At 36.7% G+C, this 23,906-nt stretch overlaps 1 protein-coding gene across 4 annotated transcripts in view; it reads right to left on the reverse strand.

The window, feature by feature from the left end:
* The window catches only part of SLC1A3 (solute carrier family 1 member 3), a 55,642-nt gene extending 33,047 nt beyond the window's left edge, over positions 1 to 22,595 (reverse strand). For 3 of the 4 annotated variants that reach the window (XM_042825718.1, XM_042825716.1, XM_042825715.1), the window contains exons 1-2: positions 22,415 to 22,595; positions 5,818 to 5,955 (exon numbers count right to left, since the gene is read on the reverse strand). In XM_042825718.1, the coding sequence (XP_042681652.1) occupies positions 5,818 to 5,955; positions 22,415 to 22,595 (319 nt within the window). The remainder of the gene's footprint in view (positions 1 to 5,817; positions 5,956 to 22,414) is intronic. The other variant, XM_042825717.1, reaches the window with a different exon arrangement.
* Between the last annotated feature and the right edge of the window lie 1,311 nt (positions 22,596 to 23,906).

Here is a 23,906-nt window from a genome sequence, read left to right on the forward strand (position 1 = left end):
TACGATGTTATAGGTTGTTCCTTTTACTTCTATGAAAAATGGGAAAAAATGCTTTTTTTAGCAAATCAATTGTAGAATTTTAGCTGCTGTTGGCCCTAATATATTACAGATATATCAGTCTGAGGCAAAATTTTTACAGAACTTGGACCTGTAAAGAACACGAATGTAATATTTCTTCAGTTGTTTCTTTATTCTTACAAGGGATCCTGTTTAAAAGATGAATGGGTCTTCATAAATTTAATAACTCGCATGGCCATATTTTAAGTCAGTCTTGACTTTGGAGATACACAAATCAAAGTGAGAGTTTTCTTCCTTTTGTTGGAAAAAAACTAAGATCAACTAAAATCAGTACAAAATTTCCCATTGATTGTTCTGATTTCTGAAATAATTTCTCTAGGACATACAAAAATGAGCAAATTCTAGAATAATTAAGAAAAAATAAATTAGATTTTGGAAAATAGATTTATTGTTCTGGAGACCAGGTAAATTGAACAAACACTGCCTAATTTTCTAAGTGTCATGTATTAACTATTAGACCTGAATCAGGAATACATTTCTCAAACTGAGACACGGAAGTGGGAGATTGATTTTTGCTAATACTTTTGGCTTTCATCTTTTCTGTGAGTACCTGAGATGTTTATAGATCTGCTCTGCTAGAATGAATTACTCTTAGCATCTCCTTTTTCTCCCTGGAAAAAAGACAATGCTGGCTTGATTGCATTTGTTCTCTCTGTGGAAACCTTCTGATGCTGTGCTAAAACTCAGTAGAATATTAGTATGAATTAAATCAATTTTTCTACATACAGAAATCAAGGAGAAACTCCTTGAACTGATGTATTTGTTGCCGAGAGTAGAAAACACTTGGAACCTTACAGTAAATGACAGTACTTATTCCATAGTAGACTTGTCACTGAATTGACAGGAGATCACCAGGACTAATTGGAGTCTTCATGCAATATATCTTCCTCTTCCACAAAACTAGGCAAGAGTGGATTCCCAGCCTTGTCCTTTATGTTCACTGCTATTAATTTAATAAGTTCATAAAGAACTTTGTGAATATCAAAATGAGACAGTGCTAGTGCTTTTCCAGGAGAAGGGTACATTGGTGAAATTTAATAGAACTTGCATCCAGTTGCATTTGACAGTTCATTTACTGCCTCATGCTAAACACTGGAAAAGTAAACCCCAACTTCATAAATTTTCTAACTCAGGACTGTAGTATTTTCTGGAATGATGTACTTAATAGGGGCAAAGTACAGCTGCTCTCGGTGGAAGGTTATGCTAATGTACTGCAGCTCTATGCATTGCAACCAACTGTAGGTCCATCATACCACATGCTAACTTCAGGAGAATTTATTTTTAACTTCATGAGTAATACATTCTTGTTGGATCAAGTAAAAAGAAGTGTGTTCCTTGATCCATTTATGCCTGTCTGATTTTTGGTGATAACATCATGGCTGGCTTAAAACAATTACCAGGTAACTATGGGTATTGTACTTCCATAGCAACTGTCTCATGGATGGCCCCATACCATTCTTGCTGTACTTATTTGCTGAAGTTTATTTCCATCTCCACAGTGATACAATTAGAATTGCTATATGCTTTGTGCCTGCTGAGCCAGAACAAATATATATCTTCCCTAAAATATTCAGTATATGCAGTCTTCTACTTAGCAGAACTATTAAAAAATCTTTGCCAACACTACATCTGAAAGGATAAAGCAGAGGTACAAAAAGGTAACATGGTTTGCCTAAGGTTGCACAATGTTTCACAGCATTAATTTTCCACAGTTTACATCCATAAATTTCTTTGGGCAAAACCTGGCATTGCAACAATTGAATATGTATTCAATTGTTTCACCGAATATTCTCTTTGCTCCTTTATAGATAATTTAAAGCACCTTGACTGTTAAATGTGGTATCTACTTATGTTTGATTAATTATTTGAGTCACTTTGTGTCTCTTCGGATTTTTATTTCATTTTTTATTTTTATGATATTCCTTACTACTTGTCTTTAGCATTATCATCATTTGTTGCACTTCAATGAGAACTGAAATTAAGAGCATCACATGTACGTCTGAGGTAAGCAGGCATCCGCATATAGAAATTACAAGTCTCTGCACTTTGTCAGCTCTTTTCATAGCGTGTGATGGTAAATGCTAGCAACATCTGTGCTTGCTTATACTATTGCTCTTTCTACATTCCCTTCCTTCTTGCCCAGCTTGACTTAAGCTAGTGCATTTTTCAGGGGAGGATGTTTTTTTATTTTGTTTGTGCAATATAGCTTGATTGGACTTTTTGTGCTCCTCTATATTTTAAAGACAAATACATCTGAAATAAATGCATTTGGTTTAATTTGGTTACTTGCATTTAAAAGTAGTGGTCCAAGCTTCCAAAATTTCAGGACAGAATTGTAACCAGATTTGCAAAAAATATTTGCAAATAGGCATTAGAAAATTTCTCTAGTTTGGTTATAAAATAATAGAAATTTTCTCTGTTTCTCTATTTATGCTACATCTCATGTTTTATGCCTTAATTTGGCTTTGTAAGAAATACTGATTGAGAATGCTGATTTAGGTGTTCTGACATTTGTAAAACTGTAGAGAATAAAAACTGGCATAGAGTATGGATAGGATTTGTGCCTAAACCATAAAAGATGAAGAATACAGATATTCATATAATCCTATTTTCCTTTAAACAATAAAAGATGGTGAAAGGTATGCAAATACCTAAATTTTCTCCCAAGCAAACGTTGGTACATGCCTGGTAACACATAGATCAGAAGATAAAATCTCAGGGAGAAAAGTGCTAGAGCAAATACAGGAATGGTAAGGCAGAAGTCAAATGTGAGTAAACATCTCTGAATGGGATTCTCTATTGTTTCTTCAGTGAAAATGCTGAAACGGTCTGTAAAGAAACATGACTGAGTTGACTTCACTATTTATAGTCCTGTTTTAGCTATGAGAGTCTGTGCATGACTGTCAGAGCTGCTGACTTGGAGCATAGAACTCTTCACTTTCAACATATATCTGTCACTTACGTAACAGCCTACACTTTCTATAGTTATTACTTCCCCTTTATCCTAATTTCTTCGCCTTTCAAAAAATTAACAGAGGAATGTAATTATGTTGAACCTGCTTCCAACACTTCTAGTATCTTACATTCTGATGCCATCCTCAAAATTGCAAATTCCAATTACACTGCACACACATAAATATGAATGGAAACCAAGAACATCATCTCTGGGAGACACTGTCATGCCTGCAAATAGCAAAAATATTTATTCAGATAATTTGAAGTGTGAAGAAATAGTATTATATTATAATACTATGTAATATTATGCTGTCAGCATGTAGGACTCTGGAGGAAACTTACGCTTACGCTTTTGCCAAATGAAATACAGGAAATAAGAAATTTGGCCCATGGATGATTCACAGAGTGGCATAAAAGTGATTTGAGAAGGATAAGACTTTTCTCCAGTGAATTAGCTTATAATATATTAAAAAAAAAAAAAGCCAACAGTGTTTATGCTATTGCATAGTAGTATAACTGTAAATGTTATAGTTTGTTATTTAGTTATTGAAGAATACCTTTGTATTTACATGACTGTGAGAGCTCTGCATCAAATATATAAGAGCATCTTTATGTTTTAAAACTATTTTTGCACTAAATGAAGTACTGTTCATTGTAGAAAAGAGTTTTTCTGGAGTTTTTAGCAACAAGCTGAGAAATTTCTGGTAGTACAACAAAAAAGAACATAATAATGTTGTCTTTAAGAATTCTTTTAGCAGAATGAAATCTACCCTTTCAAAATGCATTGAGTTTTCTCTGATTATTCCCTTCCACTCTAAAGAAATTTGACTGTAGTTCACAGTACACTAAAATTTTAGTACACTACTACTGTAGTTCACCACTACTGTAGTTCACCCTAATAATAATAAATGTTCTTGCTTTAAAGGGAAACTCTAAGACCATTCCACTGAGCACTGTAAGGCATTTGCACGATAATTAGGTGAATTTCCTAGATAGACAACAATTCTTTTTGTCAAAAATATAAAAATCTAAATGATTTTTACAATAAATAAATAGATAAACAAACAAACAAACAAACAAACAAGGTATTTCTTGAATATAGGGATGGAAGATTCTTTCCAGACTAGAATTAGCTGGAAGCTTTGACAAATCTCTATGGAGACCTGGAGATACTCAAAATGAGCTTGTTTTAATGCAAGATGACTCCCTCTGACATCTGTGACTCTGCATCTGAAGATCTGTACCTGAACGAAGTACTTCTATGGAATTTTGCAAGTGAGTGAATTCTACCAAATTTCTTGTCTTACTGGATCAACAAAAGCAGCAGCATGAATCTCAACTAATATTGAGGAAGGGTAAATCTCTCTCCCTTTTCACTTTTAATAGCTCTTCTGTAAATGCTTGTGCAACCTGAAGAGATTTGCAGGCGAAAGGGACAAGAGAGTAAGCAGATTTGAGCAACAGAATATACACTGGCTGGGACTGAAAATTGTCATAGTTTCCAATACAAGATCCATACATTTATCGCTAGTTTCAGCATGCATTAAGTTTTCAGTCTCCTTATGAACTGTGTGTACACTGGGTGTGTGGGCCCAAAGGCTGAACAATATGTGGTATTTTTTTTCCATGCTGCATCACTGAGTTGCTTAGTCTTTGTTTTTCTTTCTTTAGATTATTACCAGAATATATATCTGGAGTACTGAGTCCAGGCCTAGGACACCCAGCACAGGAAGGACGTGTGTCCTGTGGAGAGGGTCCAGAGGAAGACCACTAAGATGATCAGAGGGCTGGAGCACCTCTCCTATGAGGAAAGGTTGAGGGAACTGGGCTTGTTTAGCTTGGAGAAGAGAAAGCTCCAGGGAGACCTCATTGTGGCCTTCCAGTACTTGAAGGGAGCCTATAAAACAGGAGGGGAAAGGATGTTTACGAGGGTGGATAGTGATAGGGCAAGGGGGAATAGTTTTAAGCCGAGGCAGGGGATGTTTAAGTTAGATATTAGGAGGAAGTTTTTCACACAGAAGGTGTTGATATAGTGGAAGAGGTTGCCCAAGGAGGTTGTGGATGCCCCATCCCTGGAGGCATTCAAGGCTGGCTGGATGTGGCTCTGGGCAGCCTGGTCAGGTGTTTGGCGACTCTGCACCTAGCAGGGAGGTTGAAACTAGATGATCTCTGTGGTCCTTTTCAAACCAGACCATTCTATAACTCTATGATTCTATAAGCATATCACAGGTGCATCATCAACATATCTTGAGAAATGTTACATCTTCCATGAAACGGGTGGAATGATAAGGTGTACATGATTCTGTTAAATAAATTATTACATCTCTAGCTGAGGGAGCAGCTTAGTAAAGAAGATTAACAGAGCTGCTAATCTGAGGAAAGAAAACCAGAACTGATGGAAAGAAGTTTCTTCCAAATAATCTATATATCACCTATTGGTTTTTTTTAAATCTGTTAAAGGAAATAAATTTTTTATGTATAAATCTCACAAATTATTGACCTCAATCCATAGTTGGAATTTTCTCGCGTCTTGGAAACATTTTTCTGAGACTTATTCTCTTTTGAATAATAGGACATTGTGGAAGAAAACACTTCTTCAGAACGTAGGAGAAAAAGACTCAACTTCACAGCAGCTGCGTATAGTAACATACAGTTATGTTGTCTTGGAACTGGAGAAAACATCTTCAAAACTTTTGCTACAAGATCTCTAGAATAGACTCATTTTTTTTGTTATTTGGTGTGTGGTGCATCTTTATAAAATTAATAACAACAAATTATTTTTACCTGTAACTAAACTGGATACAATTAGTGGCAGGACCAGCATTTGCAGCATTCTCATGAGTAGTTCTCCTGGAAATGAAAAGTATTTGACTTCCCGATAGCTCATCTTATATGATCGGAGAGAAAATCCAAGGATTACACCTGTAGAGAGAGAAAAGCTGTCATGACTTACTCTTCTGAAGCAGTAATAACATCTGAGTATAAGTAGTTGTACAGTAATTGACAAATCTGAAAATTATAAAACATGCAGCTTTTGTGCTCTAGACTACACTCCAATCTCAAATATCAACCATCTGTATGAGTAGTTCTACTGCAGGCAGTGAATTACATTTTACAGATTCAGAATGTTATTTTCATTACTATTTTATATAATCTGGGTTTATGTAAAAGGTAATCTTGACTGTTAATGAAAAGGAAACTGTCGTTACTACTGTTCCTTGACTTCAAGGATTCTGAATGTAATCGTGTGCATGCTAGCCACAAGCCTTCAGAAGTCTTGTCCATGCCTGTCTTCTCTGTAGGACCTGATCCTGTACACATGCTTCAGATGGGATGAGATAACCAGGAGATGAGCTGAGAATCCCCTTGTGGTTAGGCCTTCAAACAGCAAAGCAGCACCAGGATGTGAGTAGCTTTATAGTGCCTGCCTTCAGACATATAGGCACTTGCAAAGCAGCAGCTAATCAAGTGGGAGGGCCTTTCTGGATGACTAAGTGGCAGGTTTTAATACCTGAGGCTGTAGGATGAGGGAGTGTCATCTTGCTGGGAGTAGATAAATAATGCTTGAGGTATACTTACAAATGGAAGCCATGGGTAGTCCCATGTTCACAGCTGGAATTTCTAAGATTTCATCCTCCACCTGGCATCAACGCTTATTTGGTTAACTATTTGGTTAATCGACGTTACTCATTACAATTTACTGAGCATTAAATGGCTTTGTACCTATCTGATGTAGGCTTTCTATATCCAGCCAAGCAGCACACTTCTGTATCTAGTACACTCCTTATTCATATGGATGATGAAACTCAGCTATCCTTTCCGACTCCTGACTCCATGTTTATAGTTTGAATTGGAAGGGACCCTTAAAGGTCACCTGTTTCAAACTCCCTGCAGTGAACAGGGACTTCTTCAACCAGATGAGGTTGGTCAAAGCCCAGTACAGTTTGACCATGGATGGCTCAAAGACAAGGCGCAGAGTGCAGAGGGTCGTTGTTGGCGGTGCAGAGTCCAGCTGGGGGCCTGTAACCAGCGGTGTTCCTCAGGGGTCGGTGCTGGGTCCGGTCTTGTTCAACATCTTCATCAATGACCTTGATGAGGGGATAGTGGCCACCCACAGCAAGTTTGCTGATGATACAAAGTTGGGAGGATTGGCTGACACGCCTGAAGGCCGTGCTGCCATTCAGCAAGACCTGGATAGGCTGGAGAGCTGGGCAAAAAAAACCGGATGAAGTTTAACAACAGCAAGTGTAGAGTCTTGCATCTGGGGAGGAATAATTGCATGCACCAGTACAGGTTGGGGGATGAGCTGCTGGAGGGGAGCTCTGCGGAGAGGGACCTGGGTGTCCTGGTGGATGACAGGTCGGCCATGAGCCAGCAGTGTGCCCTTGTGGCCAAGAGGGCCAACGGCATCCTGGGGTGCATTAAAAAGAGCATGGCCAGCAGGTCGAGGAAGGTGATCCTCCCCCTCTACTCTGCCCTGGTAAGGCCTCATCTGGAGTACTGCGTCCAGTGCTGGGCTCCCCAGTACAAAAAAGACAAGGATCTCTTGGAAAGAGTCCAGCAGAGGGCCACAAAGATGGTGAAGGGCCTGGAGCATCTCTGCTATGAAGAAAGGCTGAGTGAACTGGGTCTGTTCAGCCTTGAGAAAAGAAGACTGAGAGGGGACCTGATCCAGGTCTATAAGTATCTGAGGTGTGGGGGGCAGAATGGCGAGGCCGGACTCTTTTCAGTGGTGAGTGGAGACAGGACAAGGGGAAACGGCCGGAAACTGCAGCATAGGAAGTTCTGCACAAATGTGCGCAAGAACTTCTTTACAGTGAGGTGACGGAGCACTGGAACAGGCTGCCCAGGGAGGTGGTGGAGTCTCCTTCTCTGGAGATGTTCCAGACCTGCCTGGATGCCTACCTGTGCGACCTGCTGTAGGGAACCTGCTTTGGCAGGGGGGTTGGACTCGATGATCTCTGGAGGTCCCTTCCAACCCCTACAATTCTGTAATTCTGTGATTCTGTGAAGGCATCCATCACATCTCTGCGCAACCTGTTCTTGCCCACTGTACATTACTAGCATTTGGGCTAATTGTGGCTGTATAGAAAGTTGAATCAGATAGTTAATTCAACTTGCAGAAATTATTTATTTTACTCTCTTCCAGATCTATTCACTGAGGTAATATTTTTGCATGGCTGTACAAATGTTGGTAGCTCCACAAGGAAACAGGTAGGAATGTGCCTTGAAGAAGAGTGGTACTGAAGTTTTTTGGCAGCCAGGCATACTCAGAAATCCTCATACTTTTCATGGAACTGCATCCTCAGATAAAGGGCAGCAGAGCATTCTAGTTCCCCCATGAAACTTCCTAGAACTTGGATAGGTACTGCAGATGCCAGAGCATAGCATCTAGTTGCAGTTCCTGATCACTTTCTGCTTATTTTTGTTTTTTAAATAAGATTTTAGATTTGTAAATTCATGCAGCAGATATCTTCATCCCAAAATTTTATCAGCTAAAATATTTTGCTATGCCTCCTACACTAGCTTAATGCCATCTTTTGGCATGAGAACACAACTGCAACTCCCATGTTAGTAACCTGTATCTGTCTGACCATCCTGCTGGGAAACGTGGAAGACTGGGAAAGTTACAAGTGTCTGGAAATGTGTAGGACAGAAAATCCCAGTGTTAAGGGGTAAGAGAAAAGTGTTAAGAACACAAGTGGAACAAAGCATGGAGATCACACAGTGGAATAGAGTGGTGGGACTGAAAGACATTCATTTTAGCCTCATTCATTTTTGTGGACTCAGGAAGTCAAAGTGCTTTTTGTACAAATGATTTTATAAATGAAAGTGAACCATAAAGTGCAGAAGGGCCCCAGAAGACCTGCATTAAAATTTCCTTCTTTTAAGATTTTAAATTCCTCTGCAGTGCTACTAATTATTTTCTTTTTATATGGGAAACACATTTCTCAGACATAAAGAATCCATCTGGACCCTTTGTTTCTTCACTTAATGAGCACTACATTTTGACAACTGGATAACAAGCAAATAGAGCTAAACCAGTCTCTTACTTAGGCTCCAGTCCTGCAATTAGTTCTACATGGATTAATCTCTGCACTAATACAAAGACTTACTGAAGTTAGTGAGGGATTCTGAGGCTGCTATAAGAACTAGTCCTTATGCTATACTATAAGGGCTTGATTATCTCAAACACTACTGTCCAAGCAGTACAATGTTGGCTCAGAGAGAACCAGGACCCAAGTGGATGGCTGCTTCAATGAATATTATTGGTGGTATTCCTTTTTTTTTTTTTTTTTTTTTTTTTGTCCTAATGTGTTTTGTGCATAATTACAGTATTGCCCAACACTGTAATTTACAAGAAAATAATTCTGCAACATGGAAAATATGTGCCCTGGTGACCTGGGCTGACATCTGATATTTACTAATTCTTCTGCCTTAATCTTAGCACTACAGTTGATTTATGTTAAGTCATGCCTAGGCCATAAAAACCTTTCTCTAACTCAGTTTCCCCACTGATAAAATAGAGTAGTAATTGCTTTACAGATCTCTCTGAATACTGTGTTAACATAGTGATCTTAGCAGCAGAAAAAGGAATTTAACCAAATGATTTTCTCATTGTAGTCTGAAAATTAAAGCAGAACAGCATGATTTTATTAGCCTCTCTTGATTTTAGAAAAAATGAAGATGAAATATCATTTTATGTTCTGAGTTTAACACTTAGATACTGGATATTTTTTCCTGTCTGTTAAAATTTTGTAAACAAAGATTATGGTCATGAAAACAAAAAATGAAAGTAGTTAAGATAACTTTGACTTGTTTTAATTCATTTTTCAGAGCCAACGTTTTGGGTTCAGGTTTTAAATTATCAGATAACACCATAAAACCATAATTTAAGTCAGGCACTATAATAAGGTATTAAAATGAATGCAGTACGAGCCATTAAACCTTTGGAAAATGTGCAGTATTTCAACAGCCATCCACATCAGTGTCTGGTCAGAGTTGTATGGATTAGCAGCCTCCACAATCAAGACTGAGAAGGGTAAATAATGGAGCAGGCTTTTCTCAGCAAAAGTTTCAAGTTTCCGATTAATTCTGAAAATTGTAACAAAACAAAGCTTTGTGTGAAACATGCTGCAACAACCTGTAGGGCAGGTTTCTGTCTACCCTTTGTAACAGAAAAGAACACCTAATCTACAATATCAGAGCCTGACCTCTCAAACAGTAAATGGTGCACCATTTCTACACAGCTAGAAAGAGTAGATTTCTCAACAGAATCTGTTTTGTTTTTCTGGACAAAAATCAACAGCGTTTGTTTAAATTGAGGAGCTGTATTCCCTACATCTGTAAAATAGTACAAAAGCGCGATTTAAGCGTAACAAAGCAAATCAGATTACAGTTATAAAAACATGGCTTTTGAGGTGTACTTGTCAGTGATACTCTCAAATTTATGGAAAATCTTTTTGCAGATAAACCTGATGACGATCAGAATAAACTTCTAACTGAACTATTTTATAGCGTTTTTATTCCGGTGTAGTTGTTCAAATTAGAATTTAGCTTACATAAATTCGATCAAGAGAGGATTTAAAACTTGAAAGGGACAGAGAAGAAAATAATGTTGCTGTTAATGAGAAAGGAACCAAAATGGCAGAAATAGCAGATATTATTTGGGATTGCTTGCTCCTAAAGCAGGAAAATATTGATGAATTGGTCTAGGCTTTTCACTTTCAAATGGCTGCAGGAACAGAAAGGAAACTTCTTCAGTATTGTAGACAAATATCCTTTTACTTGAAATTTCTGAAATGGATTAAGTGTGATGAATTGAGTATTAAAATCTGGGTCTGGGGCAGCAATTAAAAATAATATTTATACTCAGTTTTTATGAACAGTTTAGTTACAGTTCTTTTTTTTTTTTAATATGCTGTCATTACAAAAATGATGTGATGATCTACCAGAATGTTGTCAGCTTATGTACAGTTCTCTGAACTTAAATTTGAAAACTAATTTTAAATTATTCCATGGAGAAAATGAAGATGTTTTTAATTGTGCTACATAATGCTTTGGTCTCATATTGGTAGAGAAGTGTTTCACACTCTACTTTATGTTGCATAGAAAAAAGAAAGGTTGCACATCTACACATGCATTTAAAACACCGCATAAGTGAAAAAACAAAAAAAAACCCAACCAACCAAACAAAAACCCATAACCCTTAGAAGATGATAAAAGAGTCTTTACCCAGATCTAGGGGCTTACTCAGGAACCTCAGGGAAGTTAATTCTCCTCTTTGGCCTACCTCAATTAATTGCATATAAAAATTAAATAAAGAGAGAAGCATTCGTTTTTTCTGTACTTCACATAACCGATAACTTTAAAAAACTAAGGAAGCTTCCAAGAAATTGCAAGATATTTTTAATTGAACAATAGCAGCAGTTCTGCTGAAGAAGTATTTTCAATTTTAAAATGAGTCTTTAAAACTTCTCTTTTTTACATCAGGAACACATGGGAAATGAAGCCATACAATTTCTTGGAGTTTATATTATTTAAATGTCTATGTTCTGTGGTTTTTTTTTGTACAAAATCTAGCATGTTACCTTTTTAATTGATCAGATTTGTGTCAAGTATAAATTGTTAGATGGAGTATAAACTACAGTGAAAAAACTGCTCTTTAAGTGAAATCAAAGGGACACTGGGGATGGAAGGACCACTGGAGGTCATCTAGTCCAACTTCTTGCAAAGTGGGTTGCCTAGTGGAGGCTATTCTAGATATTCTGCTTTTTACCAGTAGAACCCAAGTTATTGTTATATGAACTCCTTTTCTTCAAAAGATTAAGTACAGTCTTACTTTATCTTTTCCAGCAGGAAATAGGAAATTTTCATGTAACTGGACTTAGTCCTTAGACTAAGTAGAGTGGTCACTAAAATAATCACTGTTAAGCATGATCTTTCAGAAAACCTTGTAACCAGCAAGCAAATAACATTTTGTTCTGTGACAGAAATTTGGTTAGAACCAGTGAGAGAATCAGGCTCCTACCAGACTAATGGGACATTGTATACTTCCGTTAGCCGCACAACCATTTCATTCTTATGTTCCTGCAGAGCCCTGGAATGAATGTTTCTGTTCTTTGGGTCATTTGTTTTTGCTTAATTTACCATTCTGTTAAGACACCTTTTCTTCTAACAACCATTTTCAGATAAGACATCAAGTGTATTTACTTAAGACAAACAGGTAAATAATCCCTCTAAAGATAAGGAATATTTTAAGGTGCCGACAATCATTCTTAACCTCTTAAACTTTTTTTTGTTTGTTTGTTTCATAATTAAATTGCTAAAAAATTAAAACTTCTACCCACACTCTGTATATAAGAATCTATTCCCTCCTTGCTGTCTAGTTTTCCCAGTATGGGTGGGAAGGTATGTTCCCTTTTGTCACCATTCTGATAAACCTAAATGCTAAGTACCTCACCTAAGTATTACATATTTTAATACTGTGGCAATATTCCTGTTAGTAACTTTAAAAAATTTTGTAAATTATATTTTAAGTATTAACTCCTATTGTTCCAACTGTTCTTTTGTAGCTAGACAGTTACTTTTTTTTGCTCATTCAATTTGGGTCTACAGCTGAGTTACTGCTGTTAAGCATTTAAAAACTATTTGTTGCCTTGTATAGTCATCAGTGCTATCTTGTTATATCTCTTCAAATCTTTTTTATCCTGGAGTTTATGACTCTCCTTAAAGCTCCTTCACAAAATAAATAAATAAATAAATAAACTGTATTTGGTGGGATAGCTTTGAGAGTTTTCTATGAGCCTTCATTCCCCAATTCTCCTTGGTTTGGAAGAGATGATTCCAGATTGTTTACTCCAAATCTTGTCGCAGGGGAATACTGGGCACATACACATTGCACCAAACTGAGGGAGATAATGTAGTGATGAGCACCGAATTGCTACAGCCATGGAGGAGCTACAATTTAAGCTGATCTAAGTTTTAATTGCTTCTGTGCATGAGTACTTGTCAAACACTGAGGATTTAAATTGAGGTTAATTTTCTGTTATCTACTTTCTTGATTTAATTTATCATAAGAGCATGCCCTTGAGCAACTTCATCAGCTACTCTTCCTCATCTATAGCAATCTGGAAATAGAGCATATAGTTAGCTCAAAATTCCTTTAACTTTCTTCTTTTGTGGATGCATTATTTTCAATATGCACTTACTTCTCTGTTTCATACTTATTAAACCAGCTGATTTCTCTCTATAGCTCTCAACTGGAAGAGACCTGACAGAGGATCTCCCACCTACAGCAGTATATATATGAGTTGTGTTATATGTTTTTGCACTTTTAACTGTGTGATGCTGATACAACAGAGAGCTTAAGGAGCAGTGCTCCAAGGAGGTCTCGAAGGTGGATATGGTGAAGCAGAGTACGAGTTAATTTGGATACAAACAATTCTCTCCTTTGCTTGAGAGACGATGATGGAGGGAACCAGGGAGGAACTTGTTTAAAAGAGCTGAATATCCTAGACATGACTGGGACAGGAGCCTATGATACTGTGCTATGGGACAGTTCTAGTAACAAGAATGGATTACCTGGCTTGTCCACATATAAAATAAATCTATTTCAGTCAGGATGCACTGTGCTTATTGTGCATGAGTGGATGTCTCTGGTACACAGTGATTGTGGCAGGCTTGGCATTTCAAACATGTGAAATCTTTGCCTATGTGCTACTGAGCCCACTGCTCACAAACACACAACCCAGGGGCTCTCTGAGGCTGCCAGACATCAAGCAATGCAGCTGAAACTCCTGCAATGGAGGATCAGAAAACAGACAAAAAATCTGCAAATTCTATCTGAATAGAACTTTAAGACTTTAAAGAGAGGTTTTCCAGCACACATTTGATTTTCTCTGGACTGATGTCAGACTTGTACCATGGGAGAAGTCGTTGTGTTACTGCTGCTCAGGCTCTGCATGAGTGCCATGGTGCTGGCTGCTATGCTCAGCATAAAGGCTGTGCTGCTGTCTTTTTCTGAACCTGGCCCTGAAGAATTACTTCATCCAGTGAGAGCTGTCACCTTCCAAAAATCACTCTGAACTACTTGCATTAATCTTTAGTTACAATTTGCAAATATCCAGAGGCATTTTGTAATTTGTGATTTACTTTATAGACATTTATTAAAATACATAGTGTACCCAATTTGCAGCTCAGAATTAAGGGACTCAAATCTTTTTGTTACTGCAGAGGGGCCTGGATTTGATAGTCTTTGTTGGGCCTTTGCACAGCTGCAAGCACAGCAGCTTGTCCTTGAATACTGTGGACAGAAAGACTAGAGTGGAAATGAGGAGTCTGAAGCTGTAAGAACTGATAGGCTGAAGGAACTGGGCTTGATCAGACTGTAAAAGAGAAGGATACAGGAAGACTTCATTGTGGCCTTCCAACATTTGAAGAGTTTTTAGAAACATGAGGGAAATCAACTTTTTACATATAGATAGGTAGATAGTGATAGAACAAGGGGAAGGGTTATAAACTGAAGAAAGGGAGATTTAAGTTGGATGTCAATGGGACAGTTCTTACATAGAGAGTGGTGAGGTGCTGGAACAGTTTGCCCAGAGAAGTTTCCCTGTCCCTGGAGGTGTTTAAGGCCAGGTTGGATGGGCCCAGGGCAGACTGAGCTTGATCTAGCAGCTGGGAGATCTACGGGCAATAGGGAATTGGAACCTGATGATCCTTGAGGTCTCTTCCAACCTAAGCCATTGTATAATCATATGATTCTAATTAAGCAATGAGTAAAATCACTGCTTTGTGAAATGCAGCATATACTAGAACACTTTGTATACAAAATCCAAAGAAATAACAGCATTGAGTGCTGTCTTAAATATTTAAAAAATAAAAGGTTGACATTGAAGTTTGTCCTCCACTCTTTTTTGATTCCGGATTTACTCAAGTAGTGCCTTCATTCACCTTTCTTCCTTAGTCAGGGGGTGATTTTTTTCTATGATAACACATTCAAAAGTGTTTTTGCTCAACTTAGGTTTCTCAGTTTTCAAATTTTTTCATAACTATTTGCGTTGTCTTTCTTGGACTGTTCCTGTGTTTACTTTTTATCTTTGATTTCTTTTCAGCTGTTAAAAATGGGACAAGTAGTTGCAAAGCTTTTCTAGAGATTTTGAAAAGAAGAGTTTTCTGTGCTACACAAAATACAACACATACCCAATATGTGTTGGTCAGATAGATTGTATTTTGTGAAGTATTGTTTAGAATTAAGGTATTATTCAGTGCTCTACAGTGTTGCTGTAATAACTTTTTCATGCCTGGTTTTACTTTGCTGCTCCAACCTTCTTGACAAATGTTCATGTTTTCACTTCCATACAGAGTAATTCCCAATAGATAAGAGAACTGGTGTCTTGTAAAGTTTACATAGTTCTTTTCTTTACTTTACATTTCTTTCTTGCCTGTTTTTCATCATTTGAAAGTTGACATAGCCCTAAACATCACCAAATGTTGCTCTTCTCTTAACAGATTCATCTGCCCATCAGTAATCTTTTGTCTTTTTTTACAGTGCAGTAACACTCAGGAATTGCAGTCAGTGAGACTGAGACCCCTCCATGCCAAGAACTTTATGTAAACAAAATCAAAAAACAGGGCTCTGCTCTAAAGAATGTCTGGCGTAGTTTAATGGAGAGCCTGAGGTTAGACCTTGATGGTTGCTTTTTCTTTGTGCATTTTAATTCCACCTTAGACATACATTACAAAACATTCCTTTGCAGTCTTGACTTCCTTGATGTGCAGCTTTATATGATCATTTGTGGGACGCTTGAATTATGCATTTGTATCTCTATGGAGCTAGCCCAACTTCTCATTCCTACAAAACCACCTGTTAATTTGACTCAGCACTGATAGTCTAAATCTGTAATTAAGGTATTTGCCACCAAGGATTAAGTTTTTGTTGAATCAAGATATGCCTGTGCCAGACCTGTTTGGGTCATGGAACATAACTCACATGGCAGACTTTGTTAGAAGATTTAAAAGATTTCTTATCCTGTATTCCACTGGTACATGCAAATAGCCTGGACAGAATTGAAAGAAAGGATTTCCAGATGTGGAATAGAAGACTGCTGCTGTATCAGGTTTAAGGATTGAAAGAAATTTTATTCTATCAACAAGGAATTTAAGTTCATGAATGAAATTTGTGGGATCATGTTATCATCTTTTCAAAAGATGGTTAGGATGCTTTCAGTCAGTTGGATTTGTTCAGCTGAGCCTCCTAAAAATCTTATTATGACTTTGATGAAACTACCTATATCTAGAATCTTCCGTCCATTCTATTCACTGGTCAACAGTCTCTTCCAGTGTATGAATTTCAAAAAGTTCTTCATTTAATTTGATTCTGATGAGAACAAATTTGGGCCTCTTAATTGACTGACTTCTTATGAATTGTAATTTGAAGGATACAGTGAGTGGTCTCTGATTCTGAAAGTGTTGTATCAAAGGGGATTGATTTGAATGTAACTTCCACATAAATTCTGATACTTCTCCTCTAACTTCTAAGTATTCAAAATGGAAGGTCAGAAAAACAGCAAAGGAAAACTGGCACCTGGAACAGCACTTAATCACAATCTGTCCAAATTTTGACCTTCAAAGTCCCTCTAGATAAAAAAGCTTAATTGTGGGACTCTGTAAAGTTACTGATCACTTCTCCTTATTATGTACGTATGTACGTATGTATGTATGCACGTATTTACTTATTTATTTACTTACATACTTACTTATTAAGTTTCCTAGCTTTTCACAGTTCTGCCTGTGCTTTTTTTTCAGAATTGCCATAATCTAAGAACCAACACATATATACAGAGAGTCAGCTGGATTTGGAATGCCTTCTGTTACTGTTCTTTTCCCATTTCCTCACTATCTGGGACTCCGTGGTGTACATCAGTGTTTTAGCCATTAGGATTAGGATTAGGGCCAGGTTACTGAAATGGTAAAAAACCAAGTATGCAGTGTGCAACAGCTAACCTGATATCCATTTATGATTTTACAGCAGTACTAATAGGAAGTAGGTGGCCATGTCAAATTTAAAGGAAGGAAATGTGTTTCTTCAGTTTATGGAATTGAACGATATTCAAAAGTTGAATATAACAACTGCTAAGAGAAGAAACACGGATGTACATCTAGAGATGATAAGAATAACACTTTTCTGATTCTCATGTTATCCTTCTGACTTTGCCTCCCTTCCTGCTTTTAATTGCTATCCTTTTTACTGATGTACACTTCAACTGATCTATTACCGAACTTTTGCATGGCTTCTAAAAGTTAAATACTCTGGGATTTCATAGTGTTAGTCAAAAGTACACATGTTGTCAGTACAGTTCCAACTTTACAGTGTTGATGTAATGAAAAAAGTAATCAAGCATCTACAAAAATATATCTGGAATTATTTCCATTTTCTCCTGCTCCATGTTTCACAGTGTCTTCCATAATCAGTAGCCTAGCTGCTTCCTAATACACAATATCGATATCGAGTATATACTGTGAGAAGCTCATTCAGAGAAATTAACATAAAAAGAAGAAATCTCTAAGCTCTTTTTCTGTTATTTATCACTTACTTTGTCTTATTGCTCCAAAGGTCAAGGTCAAACTGGCTGGGCAAAAAATATGTGACAAAATACAGAAAATGCAAAGGATAATGGGTGAGTTCTAATCTGAAGTTTAATGAAGTACAAAATGTGAATGTAATGAACAGGAAAAGAAAGAATTGGGAAAATGAACAGGATATACACACAGCTAATGTAATTGTGTGGACTCTTTTATGCACCTAACCTTGTAAAGAAGGAGTGAAATAATCAATAAGTTAATATTTCCCAGCTTCCACTTATCTTGATCTAAATGTCAATGTTATAGTACAAACTATGAGAATATTTGCATTTGTATCTTCTATTCTTTAGCAGCCTTATTAAAATTTAGAAGATTGAATTTCTTTATTTATCTCTTTCATATTAGGTTGTTTTGTGTACTTTTTCAAATATTTTCATATTATAAATCTCACAAACTTCTAGATACCTGATTATTTCAAGAATATTCAACAACAACAACAACAAAAAAGCTTCAGGGATTAATAAATGACTGAATATGACATCTTGGACTACACTTTCATTTTGGACATCCGAGAGGCATTCCAGTGCAGATGGCTGGTCATTAAAGCATTTCAGTAGCTAGGGTGCTAGTAAGAATCTAACAATGTTGAACATTTATCCAGCATACAAGTCTCTGGCACTTTGCTTATGACTTTCTATTGCTTTGCAGTCACCACAGTAATTACAGCACACATAAAGAGATTGGAAAGAACTGAGCCTGACAATAGTTCTTTTGCCACTGAAATATCAGTTTAGATCTCTCTAGTGCTCACAGAACTACAAATTGTTTCTTGATGGTCTTTAATACAGCCACTGTTCCTTTTCTACATTATCCTTTGATGGCATGATTGCCATGTTCTACGAGTACTGCAATAAATTTATCAGTAAATCTCTTAGAAATCACATAAACACACTAAATATCTCTGTTAATGGCCTGAGCTCCACCCTAGAGAGCCTTGAAATCCATTTTATACAAGGCAGTATTAAATAAAACAATTTAAATTGAATTTCTAGAGCAAGTTTTGAAAAAGTTAGCATTTTCACAAGCTGTATGAAGAAAACAGTGAATAGATGTATCTCTGGATTGATCTGTGATCTCCCAGAAACATCACATTTCAGCACCACTTTGCAAGTCCACTCATTGACCTAATAAAAGCATGTAAGGTATTAAGGTAACATTGGGCATATTTTGCAACTTTGCTAATGTCTGCACTGTAGTGCTGGGTTGTTTCATTAACACCAAAGAGCACGATAAGAAATTAAGATTCTGTTAATAAATGTACATAATTTTATTTTACAAGTAACTTCTCAACCTGTGTGCTGCTCATATTTCACTGTCTGCCATTTGTTACTGGCTGCTAAAAAGCAAAATGACAGGTCCTTGTATTTCCATGCTTCTTTTGGAAAAGAATAATCTTTGTATTTTTAAGTGTTGCTCTGTACAAAGAACAACATGGTGTTTGGTTCTTCTTTGTTTGTTATTGGTTTTTTTTGTTTGTTTGTTTCCCCCCCAAATGTATAAATATTTTCAAACTTCAAATAGAATTAAGGCTTTGCTTAGAGATATATTGCTATATGTATGTTTTAAATACATTGCTAGGAGGGTTCACATGGTGAGAAAGATCCTTTGTGTAGCGCAGGTTCTTTAGGAAAATGCTGGGACAAAGCCTATGACTTCATAAAAGACAGCATTAATTTCTTTCCAGCTGACCCTAAGCTATCTTGATTCACCTCTATATGTTTTATCCTTTTGCTGGTATCACATTTTTCTCTTTACGTTTACCATATTATCTCATCTAGGACTCATCTCCCACAGCAGTTTCTCCTACAGTGATAGATCTCTGCTTTGTTCTCATGCAAATTTTACCAAGGCTGTTGTCAGCCCTGTCACTGTGCACATGGTCAGCATGCAACAGGGTCAAATAACCCTCTCTTCAGTAGAGATCTACCTGTAGCAGAAAGCATATTGCTTCAAAGTGCAAGATTGTCTTATTTTTATTTTTCATTTTTTAAAAATCCATTTCTAACCATGTATCACTTGCATCCTTTTGTGAATAATTTAAAAATTATTATTATTATTATTATTATTATTATTATGACTGTTTGTTTGTTTGTTTAAAAGGACATTAGATAGTTTTGGGATCTAATGGAAGGCACACACTTGTATTAGCCTATCAGCAATTCACATTTTTTTGTGAGATTCCCTGTAATTACAGAGGACTGCATGTCACAATGCAGCCAGCCCTGTGCTCCCTTTGGTGGGTGGATAGCCAGAAACACAAATTGGTTCCCAGAATTATCTCCATCTCCATCCCTCTTGAATGGTGCATAGTGGTTTCATCTCTATTCAGAAAGTGCTTTTTATTGTACTTTCTCCACAAGTTCCTTCTTCACTGAGCCCCTTGATTATAATAGTATTTGTTCTGTGAACAGCTTCCCAGGATCTCTGTGAGCTTGGATCTTTCCTCTAATACAAGTTCAGAACCTACAAGATATTTTTGGGTACTCAGAAGTTCTGCCAGATCAAAATCTGGACTTGTATGCAGTTCTGGAAAATGGGAGCATTGGGTTGGTAGCAGAGAATCAAGTGTCGTCTGGAGGAAGAACTCCTGAAAGGAAGGCATTTTGGGGACAGGATGATGAAGTGAAATAGCGTGGGAGAGAGGGCAGCCCCTGAGATTCTGCCAGTAATTTGGCTAAAACTTCAAAGCTTGCAAGACTTCCTGCAGATTTTCCATGAGCCACCCTGACATCTATCCTACCTTAAACTGCTCCAGGTCGTCACAACACTGAATTCATCAGTGGTCAGCTTCCTAAATTCACACATCTACTGGCTTTGGTCTAAACCCACTGCTAAAAAACTTACTTTAATATTTCTGGCTGAGCCAGCAGAATCTGAAAAATATAATTGTAAGTCACTTTGCTGACCATGTTTTTCTCAGTCTCTCAAAGGTCTTATAAATAGCTTGAATTTCTCTAAAAATGGCAATAGTGGCGATAATGAGAATGATGTACTAGACAGACTATCTATGCAAAATGAGAAGTCAGAGGAAACTTTCTCGAGATTTTAAAAAAATTGAGAATAGCGCGTGAGTAATCCTCAGTAAGAATTAGAACTTCTGGAACATTCATATTTAGATTTTTAAAGAGTGTTTGTTTTTGGCTGCTTTAGAAATCAGTTCAGAATTGGACTATGTGCAGAAGTTAAGGCAATTGATTGTATTTCTCCTCCTCAAGTGAATGCCACAAAATCTCTGCTCTGTCAGTGAAGTATCAGTACTCAAAGTGCTGCATGTTGCAGCCATCTGCTTCATAACAAAGTGCTTGTTTCTACAGACACTAACTCACCAGATATACTCAAATATGTATCAAGCTACAGTCCAGGAAGTGGGCTAGGGCAGATAATCCTTATCCACTTGACCTGTACCTGCGTGGATCCTGCTCAGCAAAGAATTCAGAAAAGTTCTTCTAAGTGGCTTTTTCATCTTACTTCCTAGGCAAAATCAGCCTAAAATAAATGCTTCATGAAAATTTATGGACTGGCGGCCCTAGAAATTGATGTCCTCTACATGTACAGATTACAGAAAGCATTAAAGATCTTATACCTGAGTATAGTTTGGTCTCTATCTATATTCTCATCTAAACATCTCTGATGAGGTTTAAAATACCCTTACAGTACTGATATCAAACAACAATAATAGCAGAGCCCTAAAATTTCAACTCTAAGAAAGATGTAAAAATAGAGCAAGCATCATCAAGGACATTAAGGTCTATGTAGGATTAGGATGTATACCTTTAAGTAAAACATTTGAGTTTTGACAAGCAGTTTCACAGTTTTATATTGCAAGCTAATTAAAAATGAAAACAGAAAGAAAGGGTGGTAAAACCTTAATGTTCTTGCTCACAGTATGAGTACTTAAAGGAGCATATGATGTCATTTAGAAAATCAATCTGCATGTAAAGGAAAATGATCAAAAGTAATTATATGGTTATATAAAGTATTTATTTTTCTTTAAGAATTGCATATTTTGTCAGATGATTCTGTCTCTAATGTAAATATAAAATGTGTAGCTATATTTTAAATTAACATTTTGTTGCTGTGTGCTGTTTGATGTTTGTCTCCATACCCTCTAAAAAGGCATTTAATCAGGTGTTATCTTGCAGTTCTTTGAACAGGTAACATTTCTATTGTTGCCACAATTGCATCTGAAAGATGCATGTGTAAGATTATGGGGAACAGAGAAAGCATAAGCTTGCTCTTACTTCTGATTTGTTTGCATTTGTCATGGGGAAACTAAAAAGACTGATGCTCTGATATAGAAGTATGCTCAGGAGTAAGTTAAAGTTTCATTCCCATTTCATTTATAAATAAGTTCTGTTAGTCTTTGCAAAGTGCAATTCATTATGAGACTGGGTAAAGAAAAGTTACGTCCTGAGCATTTTGCTGAACCTGCTTTGGGTAGAAGATTTTACTGAAAACATTCTGTTACAGTTATTGAGCCTAATTCTTTAGGAGCAGAACCTATAAAACATCTGATCTCTTCCTCCAATTTTTTTTATTAGAAATACTAGAATAATTTAAATGGCTCTTCCCACAGCTTCAACACGCAGCTGCAAGAGCCCAAACTCTCCAAGCAAGACCATCCTTATCAGTGCAGAAGAATTTGGGATCTTGTTTGTAATGCAAAATGCCTAAGCAAATTGTCATTGTCAAATGCAGTGGAGAACAGAATATTCCTATTGAACAAATGACTCACCAAGAATCACAGCAACAACGGTGAAGAGCACAAAGGCATTCCTCAATAAGTAACTTTTAACATCATCCTTTGTTATGCTCTGCACCTTTTTTTTTGCCAAAAGTGTACGTTTCCGGACTCCTTGATGAAAGCGCTCCATCCTACTTCCATTTTTGGGATCTTCTCCGTTACCTTTAGTCATTTATCTTGCAGAAAGTATTCTCTTATAATAAACTTTTATCAAAATCCTTTCAGAAAAATGGGAGACCCCTTTCTATAAGTGGTGCTGGAGGAGCCTGTAAGACAAGAAATAGCAAAAACTGAAATAAGATTTCAGAGGAATGAATAACTACATATTTACATGGAAGCAGATGTTCTTCCCATTTCAATAAAACTTGTATTTGTTGTAAAACCTAAATTGTTGACTGTGAGAAGAACTCTTGGAAGGATTTTATGTACTCTTCAGACAAGCATTATGTGTATTAAAAAGTTACAGTGAGCTTGCTGTCATTCTGTAAAAACCAGGGGTAACTTTTTGTGATTCCTAGAGATAGAGTAACATGAATTGGTTACTATTCTTGGAAGTGTAAGATGCTAGAGGGTCTAAAACTCTATGTCAAGTGTACTTCCCATCTGATTAGGAAATCCTTGCAATCTGAAAAGAAAAAAAAAAAAAAAAAAAGCCAGCTCATCTTCACTATAAACACTGGAGAGAAATATTTTTCTTCAATTGGAACATTTTAAGTGTTCTGCACTTCAGATGTTTTTAACTGGCTGCCTGCATTGTCTGAATTCCTCCTTTTCACATGGCAAAACACAGCAGGAATCATTTATTCATCCCTCAGCCGCTATTTAGAAGGTGTGCCCTTGACAGTTCTGTGTTGATAATATTCATCTTTGAAGTGTATGAATTATTTGGATTACATCCGTAAAGCAACAGTAGTTATATCCTACTTAGCTTGTGGTTTCTGACCTTAATACAAGTTCTCTTTGCATGTAATGTCCAGCAACTACAGGCATACAGTCTGATTTCAAGAAATCATGCCACTGAATCAACCATAAAATATTTTATAATTAAAATATTATTTTCAGTTTAAGAATAAAATATTGACATCTACTTGGCATTGATTTATTTTATAATGTTGTCTGCACAAAGGTGGTTTTCAAGACTGAGAATCTGGTTTTCTGAGGTGTTAATATACCAGAATGTTTTTATGAGGAAATCAGAAATTTGTATCTATGTACAGTCAGTGAAACCTGTCTCTGCATATACACAGCTTAACTGCAACACGTTAGTAAATTGAGTGCCTACATATATTTTTTTTTCTTCTTTGGGAAGCAGTTAGAGTATAAATACAAAAGTTTTGAAACAATTTGTCTTAGAGGAAATATCATAGTATCATGTAGCAAATTAATTTTATTGAGATTTGATCACTGTTTTTTGAATTACCATATGTTTTGAGAGTGGTACATGAGCACAGTATTCTCTGTGAATTTTAACAGAAGGACACAT

Source organism: Centrocercus urophasianus, unplaced genomic scaffold (genome assembly GCF_019232065.1).
Source record: "Centrocercus urophasianus isolate 14NV4802_14NV808 unplaced genomic scaffold, USGS_Curo_1.0 seq_25, whole genome shotgun sequence".
Taxonomy (NCBI): domain Eukaryota; kingdom Metazoa; phylum Chordata; class Aves; order Galliformes; family Phasianidae; genus Centrocercus; species Centrocercus urophasianus.